Consider the following 17,768-nt stretch of genomic DNA (forward strand, 5'->3'; position numbering starts at 1 on the left):
GCTGAACATGTCTGTCTGGCATGGTTCATCTGTCCTTTACCTCATTTTACTGGTTAATTGGTAAATGTTTATTTTTTATATGACTAGAAAAAAAAATTTGCGTTGTATAATGCTTCATGTCATTTTCTGCGTCGTCATCATCCGAAGACACATTTAGTTTCCGGACAATAACTTTAGCTTTAGTAAATGGATCTTTATAAACTTTGACCAGAAGGTTCAATACCAATAAAGGAAGGTTGGGATTGATTTTGGGGGTTATGGTCCCAATAGTTTTGGAATAAGGGGCCCAAAATAAGCATTTTTGTGATTTACAAACAATAACTTGTGTGTTAGTGTATGAATTCCTCTGAAATTATACCACAAGTTTCATAGTTAAAGAATAAAAGGCCAAAAAGGGGGCCCAAAATCAGCATTTTTGTAGTTTTCAAACAAGAGCTTGTGTTTAAGTGTATGAATCTCTCTGAAATGATACCAGGAGTTTCCATACAATGAAGGGATAGTAAGTATTGACTGGGGGGTTATGGCTCAAAATGTTGTGGAATTAGGGGCAAAAAAGGGGAAAAACTAGGTTGTTCTGGTCAATGGACAACACATTAAGACAATTTAAAAGCAGTGTAAAGGAGGTAATTCAAGAACATTTAACATAGAATGTTGGGTATGTTTGGAATTACCTCCCTTACACTAATTGTTAAAAGAAATGTCAGGTTTTTTACTAATTGCAAAAAAGGGGGGTGGAAGTAATTTTCAACTTTTTTTCTCCAAAATTCTCATTTATTTTAAAGTGCAATAGATTTGTAAGATGTTCACATTTGTTTTGTATGAGAAACCCATATTATGTCAAAAATTTGATCACAATCCAAATTCAGAGCTATATCAAGCTTGAATGTTATATCCATACCTGCCCCAACTGTTCAGGGTTCGACCTTTGCGGTCATATAAAGCTGTGCCCTGCGGAGCATCTGGTTCTACATTGGCTAGAGGTGTATGAGGAGAGTTGAGAAATCAAATTCATGTTTAACCTCACCACATGTTTGCGCCGGTCCAAAGTCGAGCCTTTGGCCTTTGTTAGTCTTGTATGATTTTTAATTTTCGTTCATTTTTATATATCTGAGTTTAGTATGACGCCTATTATAACTAAACTAGTAAACCCTTTGTTAAGGGTTAAGCTGATGCATGATGGCGTGAAGACCAATTTACACCCGAAACTAAGATACATATTATCGAGCCCATGCCCTGGAAATTGTTTATTTTAGACTTTTTTTAATTTGGATAAATGTTTTAAATGGTTATAGATCAAATATTAGAATATGAGTCAAAACGGTGAACATGAATATGACAGCTAGTACCCTCTAATATAATTAAGATTCTAATGTCAAAGTCATTGACAATTTTACTGTTTAAAATCATGTACAACAAATCATTTAAAAAAGCAAACAAAAACTGCCACTTGTGTACATGAACATCCTCGTTTAATTATACTGTTGTTTTACAATCACATTAATTTTGTCAAATATCTTTGTGAACATATTTATTCGGTAATAGTGTGTTAGTTAACGTTTTTTGATTGAGCTAAGCATTCCAATTCATATTTTATCGTGTGTTTTTCTATGTTGTGATGTTATAGTATTGTTTCAGAAAAAGGGAGAAGGTTTGGTACCATTAAAACGTTTAATCCCGCGGCAAATGTTTGCACCTGTCCTAAGTCAGGAATCTGATGTAAAGTAGTTGTCGTTTGTAATTTATACGTGTTTCTCGTTTTTTTATATAGATTAGACCATTGTTTTCCCCATTTGATTGGTTTTACACTAGTATTTTTGGGGCCCTTTATAGCTTGTTGTTCGGTGTGAGCCAAGGCTCCGTGTTGAAGGCCGTACCCTGACCTATTATGGTTTACTTTTATAAATTGTTATTTGGATGGAGAGTTGTCTTATTGGCACTCATACCACATCTTTCTATATCTATATACATCAAATTGGTAGATTGACTATTTGTTACATTTGAAGACGATTTTTTTCAACAAACAATCGACATTCCCATAGAAACCAACGGTTCTACTCTTCCAGTGGCGTTTACTTTTATAAATTGTTATTTGGATGGAGAGTTGTCTTATTGGCACTCATACCACATCTTTCTATATCTATATACATCAAATTGGTAGATTGAATATTTGTTACATTTGAAGACGATTTTTTCAACAAACAATTGACATTCCCATAGGAACCAACTGTTGTACTCTTCCAGTGTCGTAGCCAGGGTTAAATTGATGTGGATGCGAAACTGTCTGCGAGCGCAGCGAGTCGGAAAAAAAATTGGGACCATATGCATTATTATGCAGAAAATTTCATTTTTCGGATGATTTTCCCTGTATGCATGTGTACTCCAATAAAATCAGACACTGGCTAGATTTTTGTTTAATTTAAAGAAAACCACCAATATATATATTTCTATTTCTTTTAATTGTTTTCTCCAAACTACTAGCACTTAATTCAGAAATATTTGATGAAAGAGTTTCAAACCAAATCTTATATTTGACATCTAAAAAACGGACCCATTACAGCAGCACTTATGTATATGGAACTGCGAAACATAGGAACCGAAGTGACCCCACTTTCTCGGACTTTGATTACTTGTCTTAACGCGTTACACATGTTACAGGGGACATGTAAATACCGGGTGTCTGTCCGTCTTGTCTTGTTAACGCTGTAATGTGTGTACAATTCTTAAAAATGTTTTGTGAAAATTGTATCCTCAGCAATATGTTTGACACTAATGAAAATAAGTCCTGATCAAATAGTTTTAACCAATCCCTGACTTTTTCCCAATTTATTCCTTTATTCAAAACTTTGCGAGCAAACAATAAATATCGAATTCAGCTTTCCAATCGTAAACTTTTCATTTCTATTTATCACTATTTCAGCAGTGCCTGCATATGGAGTGTCTATATGCTATTTTGTTTTTATACGACCGCAATTTTATTTTGCTATCGTAAATTGGTAACACGTCGTCGTCGTCTGAAGACATTTGGTTTTCGCACAATAACTTTAGTATAAGTAAATAGAAATCTATGAAATTTAAACACAAGATTTACTTACTTACTTACTTAATCCTCTTCATGTTCTTGAACACGTAAGGCATCAACACAAGATTTATGACCACAAAAAGAAGTTAAGGATTGGTTTTGGTCCCAACAGTTTAGGAATAAAGTAGCCAAATAAGTATTTTCTTAGTTTTCTCAAAACAACTTTAGTATAAGTAATAAGAAATCTATAAAATTTAAACACAATGTTTATGACCACAAAAAAAAAGGCTGGGATTGATTTGGGGAGTTTTGGTACCAACAGTTTAGGAATTAGAGGCCAAAATGGTTCAAAATTAAACTTTGTTTGGTTTCATCTAAAATTGAATTATTGGGATTCTTCGATATGCCGATTCTACCCGTGTATTTAGGGTCTTGATTTTTGGTCCTGTTTTCAAATTGATCTACATTAAGGTCCAAAGGGTCCAAAATTAAACTTAGTTTGATTTTAACAAAAAATGAGTTATTGGGTTATTTGATATGCTGAATCTGAACATGTACTTCGATTTTTGGGCCCAGTTTTCAAATTGGTTCAAATCGGAATCCAAACTTAAACTTAGTTTGATTTGAACAAAAGTTGAATATATGAGTTCTTTGATATGCTTAATCTAACCATGTGTTTAGATTATTGATATTTTGGCCCCGTTATCAAATTTGTCCACATTGAGGTCTGAAGTGTCCGAAATTGAACTTTATTTGATTTGATCAAAAATTGAATTATTGGGATTCTTTGATATGCTGAATCTAACCATGCACTAAGATTCTGGATATTGGACCATAAAAGGTAAATGTCCAATTTAAAATTTTAAAGTTCTAAGATCACATTCATTCTGTGTCAGAAACCTATTCTGTGTAAACTATTTAATCGCAATCCAAACTTAGAGCTGTATCAAGCTAGAATGTTGTGCCCATACTTGGCCCAACTGTTCAGTGTTCAACCGTTCGGTGGTATCAAGCTCTTCCCTGCGGAGCATATATTTGTTGCTGTGACTTAGTTGGTTTTTTTTTTTAAATATCGATTTGAAATTTGTGACATGATGTTGACTGATATACCACATTTTTTGACATTTTGTTGTGCTCACTTTTTTGTTGTGCTCGCTGATTATTGTCAATGAAATGGAATTATACGCGACTATCAAGGATACTACAGATACAGTTAAGTCAGCCTCATATCTTGACTTACATCTAAAAATTGACAATGAGGGTCGGTTGAAAACAAAACTTTACGACAAAAGAGATGATTTCCCCTTTCCAATTGTGAACTTTCCATTTCTAAGTAGCAACATTCCAGCAGCACCTGCATACGGGGTATATATCTCCCAATTGATACGATATATAAAATTATAATCCTGGTACTTTTGATAACTATTCCCGTGCTTGCATTTCCTATCATGATTTTCTTGATAGAGGGTTGCTGCTCACAAGGAAGCTATTAAACCAAGAGTTCCAAATGGTGAAGTTGAAATCATCCTTCGTAAATTTTACGGACGCCATCACGAGTTGGTTGACCGTTATGGAATTACTGTTTCACAAATGATATCGGATATGTTTCTTACGTCGTAACTACAATCCCCTTCCCTTTCATGAATGTGACGTACCTAATTAGACTATTTACCGGATTTGTTATCGCATAAGCAACACGACGGGTGTCACATGTGGAGCAGGATCTGCTTACCCCTCCGGAGCACCTGAGATCACCCCTAGTTTTTTGGTGGGGTTCTTGTTGTTTATTCTTTAGTTTTCTATGTTGTGTCATATGTACTATTGTTTACCTGTTTGTCTTTTTCTTTTTTAGCCATGGCGTTGTCAGTATATTTTCGATTTATGAGTTTGACTTCCCTTTGGTATCTTTCGTCCCTCTTTCATACATGTGAGAAGTTAAGCTAACTATAACACCAGGTTTAAACCACCATCTTTTTGGTAATTATTTTTTAGATATCTTCCAGTTGAGATTGCATTTCCTATGTTATTTGCTTGATAGAGGGTTGATGATTACAAGGACTCTATAAACTTAAGAGTTCAAGATGGTGAAGTTGAAAACAAATGAAATGACACTTTATATATTGGATGCGTCTTAAACACTTTCCTGACTTTATCTTCATCATGAACGCTCAAAGTCGAATATTTAAAGCCAATGATGTATAACAACCGAAACGAAGAGCTAAATAATAAAAATAGACTACATAAAGCATATACATCCTTATGAGGAAGTTGAAATCACCCCATTGAACATTTTTACGAAGTCTATCAAAAGTTTATTGACACTCCGGCATTCTCACCAACAACAATTGATCGACACGAACTTACCAATGCGCTGAAATAATGAACACCAATCAAGCAAACGAGGAGGTTGAACGTACAGAAATATCTGTCTCACAAAATGTAACCTTAACCCCGTACTTTTTTCCTCTTATGTGACATACCAAATTATACTTTAATACCACTGGTTTGTTCTATTATAAGCAACAGCACGATTGCCATATGTGGAGTATGAGAATTATATACATGTGTATCTTGAACAAAACATATTTGGTTAAATATGAGATAGTTAGAGATTTTTTTCAGTATTTTCAACCAAAACATTTGTATTATTTCATTGAAATAAAGTTTTAATCTGCGACATATGTTTTGACTTAAGCGCTCTGACGGACTTCCTAATTCTCATATTTGAGGACATGAACATCGTAGGTTCGATCCTGGTCAAGGACGCATCAAATACTTGGTAATATGTTTGTGGGATTTATGAGGAAGGACACATAAAGAAACAAATATCGACTCGGAGGCGAGCTTGTTCGTATCTAATTTTAAAAAGTACTTTTGACAGTCACTACTGTAACTAAATTCCCTCGCAAAACCATCTATGAATAAAAAAAACCTTTAAAAATATAATCAAATATAACTTAGGTCAACCTGTCTGATGGAGTTGTTAAAGAAACAGAATTTATTAATATGTAAATGGAAAAACTAAACACCATTTTAAAAGCATGGTAATACCGATTGAAACTCTTTAAGTTTAATAGTGGTATCACAAAAGACATCTGTTTTTTACAAACATTCACAGTATGCAATAGTTTTATGTGTACTTTCAGAATCAAACAAATGTAGACCAGACCATATTCAATATGTTTCTAAATTGTATGTGCTTATGTTGATTTTTCTTAAATATCGCATAGATCTTAGCAAATTCAACCCAAATAGAAATTGAAAGAAATTAAATCATAATGGTTAAGAATGTCTTCAAATCTAAAATTTTAGAGATTGTATTAAACTTAAGAGCAAAATAACATTTTTAAACGTAGGGAGACAATGCAAAGTTATTGTATATTAAACCGTTTCAAACAACAAGGACAGACGGGTCTTGCTAATAATCTATACTATTAAACGAGAAGACCTCATTTTTGGTGTCGCTTCTCTTCTTTCCACAATAAATTAATCAACACGACTATATGTGTCCTATATGTACAGTGCATAGTCGCATTTGTCATCCATTCATATGATTATTCAGATTGAGTTATTTTGGGAGAAAAACGAGAAAAAAGGCATCCGGATATTGTCCCGTCATTGGACGAAATTTTAAGTCAGATTATACTTCCGGTTTGCGTTTTTCTGTATACTTTGAACAAACAAATAGTACGAATAAAGTGGTGAGGGTCTGTATACTATGTCAATTGACCACCATGGATCGATTACTAAACTAAGAATTGAAAGTAAATACACTTTATTTATATAGTAATATACAGATAAGCGCTAAAATTATTCATGTGAACTTTTGATACCTTTTCTGAAATTCTCCATTCATTAAATATTTTACAAAATTCATTGATAACAAAAAGAAATGTGGTATGATTGCCATGTTGAGACAACTCTCCACAAGAGACCAAAATAACACAGAAATTTACGACTATAGGTCACCGTACGGCCTTCAACAACGAGCAAAGCTCATACCGCATACTCAGCTTTAAAAGGCCCCGAAATGACGATGTAAAAAAATTCAAACGAGTAAACTAGCGGCCTTATTTATGTACAAAAAAAGGAACAAAAACAAATATGTAACGCACAAACGAACGACAACCACTGAACTACAGGCTCCTTACTTAAATGTTCATAACATACTAAATGTATGTTCATATTGAAATTGATAGAAAACCAAAAATTGGGAATTTTGGAAATGAAGGAGGAGGTATAAAACTTCCAACAACACTTTACATACTTTTAACTCCGCTCTGAATGCCCGCGATTTAGCGGGTGTGTTCTAGTTTATAATTAAAGTTACTTATGGTATATAGTTAAGTTTTCCTGTTCATGGTAAATCGCTTTAGTCGATTTTACATAAAACAACTTGTCCCGACGAACCACATGTAACGACAAATTTACTACTATTAGGAGCAAACCGTATTGTCCATAGTGATTGAAGTCCAAATTTTTCAATTGGAATTATTCGTATCAAATTTCCATCATTTGTAATTTGGTGCAGGTTCCTAGAACTGTATCCAGCAATATAGATATTGCCCTGAAGGTCTACCCCGATTCCTCGTGGGGAGGACAACTGTTTATTTGTATAAGTAAACATGATATTGTCACCTACTAAACGTGATACGGAATTATCACAATCTCCATATATATAATCTTTCATATCCGATGTCGAAATGAAATACGAACTACCAGCTGTTGATTTCTGTTTCAATTTCGTCCCTGATGAGTTTACCCATGTTAGTGTAGATCCATATGGTAAAATAAATGTGCTCCTTTCCACACAGCATAATCCATATACTGATATACCTGACGACAAGTTCAATGTTCGTAAAAACTTCATTTCCGCAATGTCAACAATCAAAATTTTGTTTCTATTAAAAATAGAAATAGCGACTTGAGTCCCGTCAACTTGTGTTATATCCAGTGGATACCTTTCTACATCTAAAGCTTCTAGAAATTGTCCATCGAGGCTGTATTTTGCAACATTACTTTTGATAAAGCTCGTTATAACAAGGTAATTAGCAATAAATATTGCACTTGTTTGACTACTATCAGCAGCATTAATTCGTTGTAAAATTTTAATGCCACCACTTCTAAAATTAACCTTTTCCCTAAAAGACCAATCAGACAGTGGACTTGGAAACTCTTTTTCTACTATATTTAGGCAACCAAACGACTCTGTGCTCGTTTTAAACTTCTCAATAAGTTCAGAAGGAACAAAATCAATAGTCATGTTCTTCATCTGTTTCATATCTTCTGCCATTTCCTTTTCAAGTATAGTCATTTTTGGAGCAATCTTATTGACCTCCATTAAACACTGTTGGTCTGATCCTTGTTCTATGACACCATGAAGGACTGACTGCCAGTTAGTTGCTGTACTTTTATAACTTGAAAAAGTGTTAACTTCATCGGTACATATCATGAAAACACGCTTCTTTGATGAGGCCACTTCGGCCTTTATGTTCTCTTCTAATTTGTCTAAATGCTCTATTACTACCCTCTTCAGTGTTGACACTTCTTGAATAATGTTCTCAGAGGTGGCTTCAAATTTAGTCATACTATCTTTCCGATTCTCAATTATTCTTTTCAGTTCCTTTTGTCTTTCGCCAAGTTTTTCAACCAAAGTAGTTGCAAGTTTGGATTGTTTTATACCTTTAGCGGCATTTTCGATTGAAATCACGTTTTCACATTTGCGATGTGATAGTGTGGCACAAAGGGTACAACATGGCTTAGAATGGTCCACACAATATACCTCCACAATCTTATCAGGATGTTCTTCGCAACTTAGGACTTCAGATATTTTCAAATCGGAATTACCCGACTGAATTTCATTGAATGAAATAAGTTTATGTTTAGCCGAAAATTTGAAAGATTTATGACATTTTTCACACTGCTCACAAAATGCCTCTTCACAAATAGTACACCAAGACAAAGCCGTTTTTGTTTCATTGTTGATCTGACACGAGTTGCAAACTTTTTCTGACCTCTGGATTGCTCGCTTATCCAACATTGACATCACAAAATGGTTCGTCGGTAATGTTGAAGCCCATTTTTCTGGTTTTTCTGCTGTTTTATTGTATGAAACCAATTTTCGACACACCGGACATTTGAATCCATCGGACTCTTTTTCCTTTTCCGTAGATGATACAATGTAAGTTTGTATACACGAGTCACAGAAAGTGTGGAGACATGGCAAATACTTCGGAACTGTGAAAGTTTCCAGACAAATTGTGCACGTTAATAGATCGTCAAAATTGTCCATATCTTTTGTGGGTGTCGCTTTTTTAACCGTTGGACTTTCTCCTTCCTGGTTACCTAATTTAATACAGTTAAAAATAGGTTATAGATTGTGTCAATAACTTGAATGGTAGTTATGAATTGTCGAACGAAGATTACGCAATGGATTGTTCAATCTAATTCAAATACAAAAATATCATAGCAAACGCCATAATTCAGGTTTTCAGATTAGTATTTACAGTTTAAACTAGAATGCAATTTACATGATTTATGACAAAGATAACTTTAAACAAAATATAAATAAATTAGAAACAAAATATACAAAATATTATTAAAACAAGATAAACATGATAAAGAAATACCAATTGGCTTTTACAAATGGAAGAGACTACTAAATTTTGAGAATATAGAAAATAAAGCTCAAAACACACTTCAATTTGTTCATAATTATTTGAAAGAAAATAAATTAAAAATGTTCAAATGGAAACTATCACATTTTATTCTTCCAAACAAAGTTTTATTAAAACAATGGAAAATATGCCAAAACTCAGACTGTAATCACTGTAATATTACAGAAGATTACGAACACTTTTTTTTATTACATGCCACTTTCTTGATAAATTTTGGAAAGACATATTTAATCTGTTAGAAAAAGTTCAACTTGGAAAACACATTTTAATACTAAAAAATTTTATTTGGGGTTACAAAATAAATGATATAGAATATCATGATATTAATGGTTTTCTTACAGTTATTATATTTTCAATTCACAAAATACACTATTTGTCAGAGTTTAGAACTAAGAATATAAATGTATTTTCTGTTTTTAAAACTGAGCTTAGAAATAGGCTCGTTCTACAAAACAAATTGGTTATATATTGGTTATACAAGTATAGTTGTTCTTTGATTACCGTACGACTATTATTCTTTCAAATTAAAGCTGTCTCACCTGAATAATGATGTAGATAAAAGATAATTACAATCTTTTTCGATATTGATTGAAAAAAACCGTTATCACTTATCCGGAAACACATGGAAACTAACACTAATGACAGGACGAGTGCCCGGATAGTGACAGGACGATTGACCGGACGACATATAAATAGTCATAACTTTTTTGTTTTACGGTAGATTTGTAGACCTTAAAGATAGTAATATATATTTTATGAAAATCAAACAAAAAAGTAAAAAAAAGTATTTTTGAGAAAATAAAGTTGACCGGACGGTATTCCCACTAGCCGATATACGCTATACATATATTCAACTGGTCGACAACAAGTGTTAATATCTCTTTTGTTTTACAATATTTGTCCAAGAAATTCAGGAAACTGTAAGATTTATAAATAAATTATACGAAAATATAAATTTAATTAAAAAAAAATGTTTTTCTGCTAAAAAAGTTGACGGTACGGTATTCACATTCGCCGATGTACGCGTTAATTATATTGAACTGATCAAAAGAAGTGTTAATATCATATTTGTTTTACAGTATTTTTACACGATGATGAAACTAAGAAATCTACGAGATCAATAAATACTTGGTATGAAAATATAAAACTTATTAGTAAATAAAAATGTTTTTCTTTAAAAAAAAAAGTTGACTGGACTGAATTCACATTCGCCGATATATATGCTTTAAATATATTGAAATAATCGACAAAAATGTTAAAATCTCTTTTATTTTACCATATTTGTCCATGATATTAAGGAATCTTAGAGATTTCTAAATATGTTATACGAAAATATAAACTTTATAGTAAAAAAAAAATGTTTCCCCTCAAAATAAATTGACCGGACGGAATTCACATTTGCCGATATATGCTTTAAATATATTGAACTGATCGACACATGTTAAATATCTCTTTTATTTAACAAAATCTGTCCATGAAATTAAGGAATCTGTGAGCTTGACAAATATATTATACAAAAGTATATACTTTATAATAAAAACTTTGAGCCCAAAATATTGACTTGAGTAAGTTCACCAGCACAGTAGTAGACCTGATATTTAAAATATTTATTATTTAATTATAGTGCCTAACAAGATTTTGTGAGGTAGACGAAATTGACTTTAAAACGATCGTATTGACTTTTGATGTGCAGAAATAGGCAGATCGGACATATTTTGACTTTAGTTATTTACATCTTAAGTTTGGGATTAATTGTAATCAACGTATTCCAATGAGACTGAAAAATGCTTTTTTTTATTATAATAAATAATAATTTTACCTGCCGTAGTCGTGCGTAAAATATATTTCGGTATATCTCTTACGAAAATGACTTGTTTAATGGAACAAAACGTATTATTTGTAAACTTTCTCTTTACTCTTCACAATAGGCTTTTAAAAAATAACCTTTCAACTGTATATTCCGAAAAATTTGTGAAAATCGAATAAGTGGCAATTCTTACCTTTCATACCTTAACTTTCATTGATAAAACATAATATTGACTCGTCCAGTGTCCAGTTTGAAGGTCATTTTAGTTACCGTACACATTCATGCACGTTCTAATTAATCAAAAGTCACGTATGAAAAGCATAAACAAGTTTGAAGGTAAACTAATAACAACTTAATCCAATCAAATTGCCTACGATTCAATAACAATGACCAGTCCACATCATAAAAATGTATAGGGGTAAACTGGGTAGGGAGAAAATGTCAGATATATTAAGTTCATTATTTTGCAATAACGAGTAAAAATTTGTTAACCAATAGATTTGTTATAATTTCATAAACATGTCGTTATGTATTGGTATAGTTGTTGGATCTTTCATTAGCGTATTTAAGGCTGTAGAAAGTTTGGCCTTCAAAAGTCAACATAATCATTGACTTTATAAAGAAAATTCGCCTTTTTAAAACATTGAATGTTTCACAAATAATACGCGACAACAAAGCAAAATCATTTCTTAAAACACTGCAAAAAAATAATTCTGATTGATGCAGTGGCATTGTCATAAATTGCACTGGAGTGAACAGTGGTACATCAAACGTCGAATTCCCTCACACAATGTTATCACACACTATAACACTGTGTCTAAACCACACCGGCAAAATTTGCTCGGACTCGATGGTATCTAACATCCGGCACAATGACGGAACATCAGTAGACAGAAGAAAGATAGGTTTCTCTTTATTTTCTCAATTGTTTTATGATATCGAAGAATATATATACATATACAACTATTTTCTATTGTGAGATGCAATATTTTCTACAACCGTTCTATATTAACGGAGAAATAAGTCAAAATGCATGTCAAAATGACGAATTGAGTGAACCTTGCGTCGAAATTGTTTAATTTCTCGTTAAATTGTTCACATTGTACGGAAAGAAAGGTACGGGAAGATAGATATTGACACGGAGATTGCAAATGTTGTTATTATGAGCATCTCCATAATTGTATCTCTGTGTATGGAACGAAAGAAATGTGTCATGTCAAAATGGAACTGGCCGGTTTCGTCAATGTATACAACCCGGTTTCGTCATAGATTTCAAAATGCATAACCCGGTTTGGTCAAATAAAAAAAATCATAATTGCATTACATTATAATTGATTATTTAACTTCAGCGTTCAAAAGGAGTTTTGTGGGTCGTTGGAAAACAAGTTCGTTCACCGGACAACGGCTTATTATTTATATGAGTCTCAGATTCAAATAAATAATAAGCAAACACTTGAATTCCTACTCTTATAGAACACAAATATTTTAATTTACTTTGCATTCCGAAATTTTTTAACAGCATATTGAGATTAAAGCTCTCTAAATATGCGTTTTCTATATGAGTTATGGGAAAATATGTTGAACATGTTTAAACTTGAAATTAAAGTTTACGGTCTTAAAAATCGAAACACACAATTGATATGTGATTTTCTCGCACAAAAGGATGGACACCTTTATAAGTAATCTAATCATTCTATGTATGTAATCTTTTCTACAATCGTTAAGGGATAATTTTAACTATGATACAAGTTTTGGCACACATCGCGCATTTACTATACAGGCTCTGTCATCGGACGAGTTAAGGTTTTTTCATCATTTTTTTATTATTTGTACTTTTGTTGTACTGTTTGTGTCAGCGACAACACTTTGACTCAGTCTATTCCCGAATCACACGCTTGTAATTCCATGGTTGTCTTTGGTTGCTTTATACCATATGCGTTTTGAACATAAAATAGGCAGGTAGTTTTCTTGTTTGAATTGTTTTACATTTATAATTTAGGGCCCTGTTATAGCTTGCTTTCATGCAGTTTGTGTGTTTTTCTTATTGTTTAAGGCATACGCTGACCTAAACTTGATTAATTCAACATAATTTTTGTGTCTAAAAGAAAGTTGTCTCATTGTCAATGTTTATGGGATAAGTGGTTACTGTCACTTCTTCTTAATAGAGCTTTCTTACAAATTGACGAAAGGTACGAACGAACGTAAAGGGAGCACGTATTTCATTTCTACAAAAAATGTTAAAAGAGTCTTTGTTTTATCCAGTAAAACAGCATTCTTTTCTAAATCAAGTTTATTTAAAAAAAATAATAATATCGCAAATAATACACGATTTTAATATAATCAAACAGAGAAAAATAGTGTCAAATACACTTACGTCCGATACGTTATTTACGTAAACCACGAGTACACACATTTCCGCGGGAATTTTTTAAGCACGAGTTTCACGATTAACATTTCAATGACATTACTGAAGATCGTTAGTCTAAATTTAACGACAAGATTTACATATATTTTTATTTGTTACAGTACACTTCCAGCAAATTGTCAAAGTGGAATATCGAGATTTTCTATAAAATGATGATACAATGATTTTAAAAAGTAATGTTGAACAAATCTAAAAAAAAAAAATAAAAAAAAAATAAAGACTTTGTATATCAAGAAATAAATCTACAGTTTTGCACCATATATATTGTGGATTTTATAATGACGATTTAACAGTACACATGTTTGGAAGATAGACACGAAGTTGTCACTTATCGTCCAGTGGCTAATATTTCATGAATATTCAGGAGTTAGGCAAAACGCAGTTATACGCTAAAATAACCGTTCCATTGCTCCGGTGTATCATATATCACATTAAGGCGATGATTCAAAAGTTATGAAATGAGCACCAGCATATGACATAGTATAAAGATCATCCTATTTTCTTCATTTTATTATTTTGAGCGTTGCAAATTATGAATCAAGGAAGTATTTGTATTTCTGTTAGGAAAGAAGACATTTGTATTTGCTTTGACATTTTCTTAGGTTAAACAGTGCAACATTGTAATATTAAAAGTGGGGGAGGGGTCGGTTTTTAGTTTTCTAGGGGACATTTTTTTCGTCTGACAACTCTATATTTAGAATACTTTGTAGTGTTACCTCCTCCGACCTGGTGGTATCAATAATCATATTCTAACCTATCGTACGTCCCGAAATCCTAAATATATCTCAAGAAAAATCCAATTTAATAAGTGTCGTAGCATGCACGATTATTGTCCGAAGTTCCACGACTATTATATAAATATGTCAAAATAAAGGATCCCTAAAACGAGTCTTACGTATGATTCGTCAAGCATACGTACCTTTCGTCAAGTTGTAAGAAAGCTTTAGTAAGACCTAGATATAAATGACGGTCATGTTTTGCAAACCAACTTTTATTCACATTGAAAATACAAAACTGTCAGATATTGTTTTCGAAAGTTATCTTGAAGTTTCAATTAAATTTGAACTGTACAAAAAATTAATTTGAACTGTAAAAATAATGTGAAAAACATGCCTATGAAAATAAATGTGCCTACCAGAAACGGGGAGAAAGTTACAAATCTCACTGCTATGTTATGGATGCTTAAGTGTGAAAACTCGCTTTAGTGCGCAAGTAACACAGTATATATAGTACCAGAAAATCTGACAGGACTGCATGCATGCTTTATTTGTGCAGAACAGTATAGAATATAGTCGGTTTGGGACTGTTCGTCAATGATTGAATGCATAAATGTATTAATAATTGATAGTAAATATTGTAAACTAAGTGTATATAATATAGTATAGTAAATTAATATTATGGCACAATCAAAACACATCCTTTTATTTTTCATCTTTACATACTACTATTATAAACAAAGAAAATATAATAATGTTACAAAATAATTAGATACCAGTGTTTGCTATTCAGTATTTATATTCCATTTAAAATTAGTTTGAAGTTAAGTGAAATAAGGGATACGCCTTTCATGCATTAGGAAAATGTGTATTATCATAATTAACTATGTCAAAAAGTGCCCGTTTAAAATAGATTTTAACACGCCAGGTTTACTTTACAATAAATATATATTTAAATTCTCGAAAGACAATGTTCAGATCCGTGCCAAAGTTTCTTTTCATAAATTGATTGTTAAAAAAACCCAAAAAAAACCGGGTGATATATATAGACGAAACCGGGTGATTGTGTAGTAACAACATTGACGAAACCGGTTTATTTTAATTTGACATGACCCTTTTCTTTCGTTCCATACACAGAAATACAATTATTGAGATGTTCATAATAACAACATTTGCAATCTCCGTGTCAATATCTATCTTCCCGTACCTTTCTTTCCGTACAATGTGAACAATTTAACGAGAAATTAAACAATTTCGACGCAAGGTTCACTCAATTCGTCATTTTGACATGCATTTGGACTTATTTCTCCGTTAATATAGAACGGTTGTAGAAAATATTGAATCTCACAATAGAAAATAGTTGTATATGTATATATATTCTTCGATATCATAAAACAATTGAGAAAATAAAGAGAAACCTATCTTTCTTCTGTCTATTGATGTTCCGTCATTGTGCCGGATGTTAGATACCATCGAGTCCGAGCAAATTTTGCCGGTGTGGTTTAGACACAGTGTATAATTCTGACACCTGTCGTAATCACCAATCAAACCAATAATCATGTCATTTAAGTTTTCACACCTGAGACATCGAATACATTTAATTGAATTACCTGATGTAATCAGTTGGCTTTAGAATCCAATCAAAGATTACAGTGAATTGAAATTTTTATTAAAGAATACAAAACTGGCTCTCTCGTTGTTGTAGATAAAACTAAAGAGTTGGCATGGATTAAATTGAATTGACATGTGAGACCACCAATCTTCCGGTAACAAATCATCTGGAAAAAAACCCAACAACAATGTAAATGCAATATGACCTTTAATAATTAATGAAGGAGTAAACTTGCATTAAGTCGTGTTCGAACCCTTTACAATATGTAATAGCAAATAATTTGTATATACAAATCCTTGCATACATGTTTAATCAACGTGTACATCGGCGAATGTGAACACCGTCTGGTCAAGTTTTTGGCAGAAAAAAACATTTTTGTTTATCATGAAGTTTGTATTTTCGTATAATATATTTATTAATCTCATAGATTCCTGAATTTCATGGACAAATATTGTAAAACAAAAGAGATATTAACACTTGTGTTGATCATTTCAATATATTTAATGCATACATCGGCGAATGTGAATACCGTCCGGTCAACTTTATTTTCTCAAAAAATGCTTTTTTTTATTTTTCTGTTTGATTTTCATAAAATATATTTTAATATCTTTAAGGTCTACAAATATTACACAAATCTACCATAAAACAAAAAAAGTTATGAGTTTCCTGAATTTCTTGGACAAATATTGTAAAACAAAAGAGATATTAACACTTGTTGTCGACCAGTTAAATATATGTATAGCGTATATCGGCTAGTGTGAATACCGTCAATACCATCCAGTCAACTTCATTTGCTCCAAAAAAAAAATTCTCACTTTTTTGGTTCGATTTTCATAAAATGTATTTTAATATCTTTAAGGTCTACAAATATTAAACAAATCTACCGAAAAACAAACAAGTTATGACTATTTATATCTCGTCCGGTCAACCGTCCTGTCACTATCCGGGCAACCGTCCTGTCATTAGTGCTTCCCGGAAACTGATAGAAGTCATCCCAAACTCGGATGAACTATGAAATTCCTAAAATAACGCCAGATAATATAAATACTTTAATATAATTAGAATAGCATTATTTATCTATTGATGTAATATTTACAATATTTTGTAAATGACTAACAATATGCAGTTTATCTACCTGAAGAATCCCTGAACTTCTGGTACTAATGAAACAGGGACCTTCACTGAGATAGCTGTGTCGGTGGAGTAATTGTGAACAGCGAGCAAAACTGTTGTTGAATAAAAAAAGAAAAAAAAAGAATGCAAAACCGTTAACGAGAAACGATTAAGGGACTGGTTCTTGTTTATCAGGAATTCGTCATCTGAAATATATTTTTATTTTTAAAATGGTTATAATGAATGCAAGTCATGAATTCGAGGCTATTTACTAGTTAATGAATTTTAATTATTTTTTTTTATATTCAGAATAATTGAAATCAACACGTTGAATAATTTAATGCATCCGAAGCGCTTTTCTGGATTTACCTTCATCAGGAACGCTCAATGCCAAACACT

General features: G+C 32.2%; 1 protein-coding gene across 1 annotated transcript; it reads right to left on the minus strand.

Moving 5' to 3' along the window:
• Positions 1-6,780: 6,780 nt before the first annotated feature.
• LOC139491617 (tripartite motif-containing protein 2-like) lies at positions 6,781-9,360 on the minus strand. Its single transcript, XM_071279387.1, has one exon. It carries the CDS (start codon positions 9,309-9,311, stop codon positions 7,392-7,394), a length of 1,920 nt encoding a protein of 639 aa, XP_071135488.1. The 5' UTR covers positions 9,312-9,360; the 3' UTR covers positions 6,781-7,391.
• Between the last annotated feature and the right edge of the window lie 8,408 nt (positions 9,361-17,768).

This window comes from Mytilus edulis, chromosome 10 (genome assembly GCF_963676685.1).
Source record: "Mytilus edulis chromosome 10, xbMytEdul2.2, whole genome shotgun sequence".
NCBI classification, from domain to species: domain Eukaryota; kingdom Metazoa; phylum Mollusca; class Bivalvia; order Mytilida; family Mytilidae; genus Mytilus; species Mytilus edulis.

What these genes read in the sequence shown, in the direction of transcription:
- LOC139491617 (XM_071279387.1), bottom strand. Translation starts at nt 9,311, where the DNA reads ATGGACAATTTTGACGATCTATTAACGTGCACAATTTGTCTGGAAACT.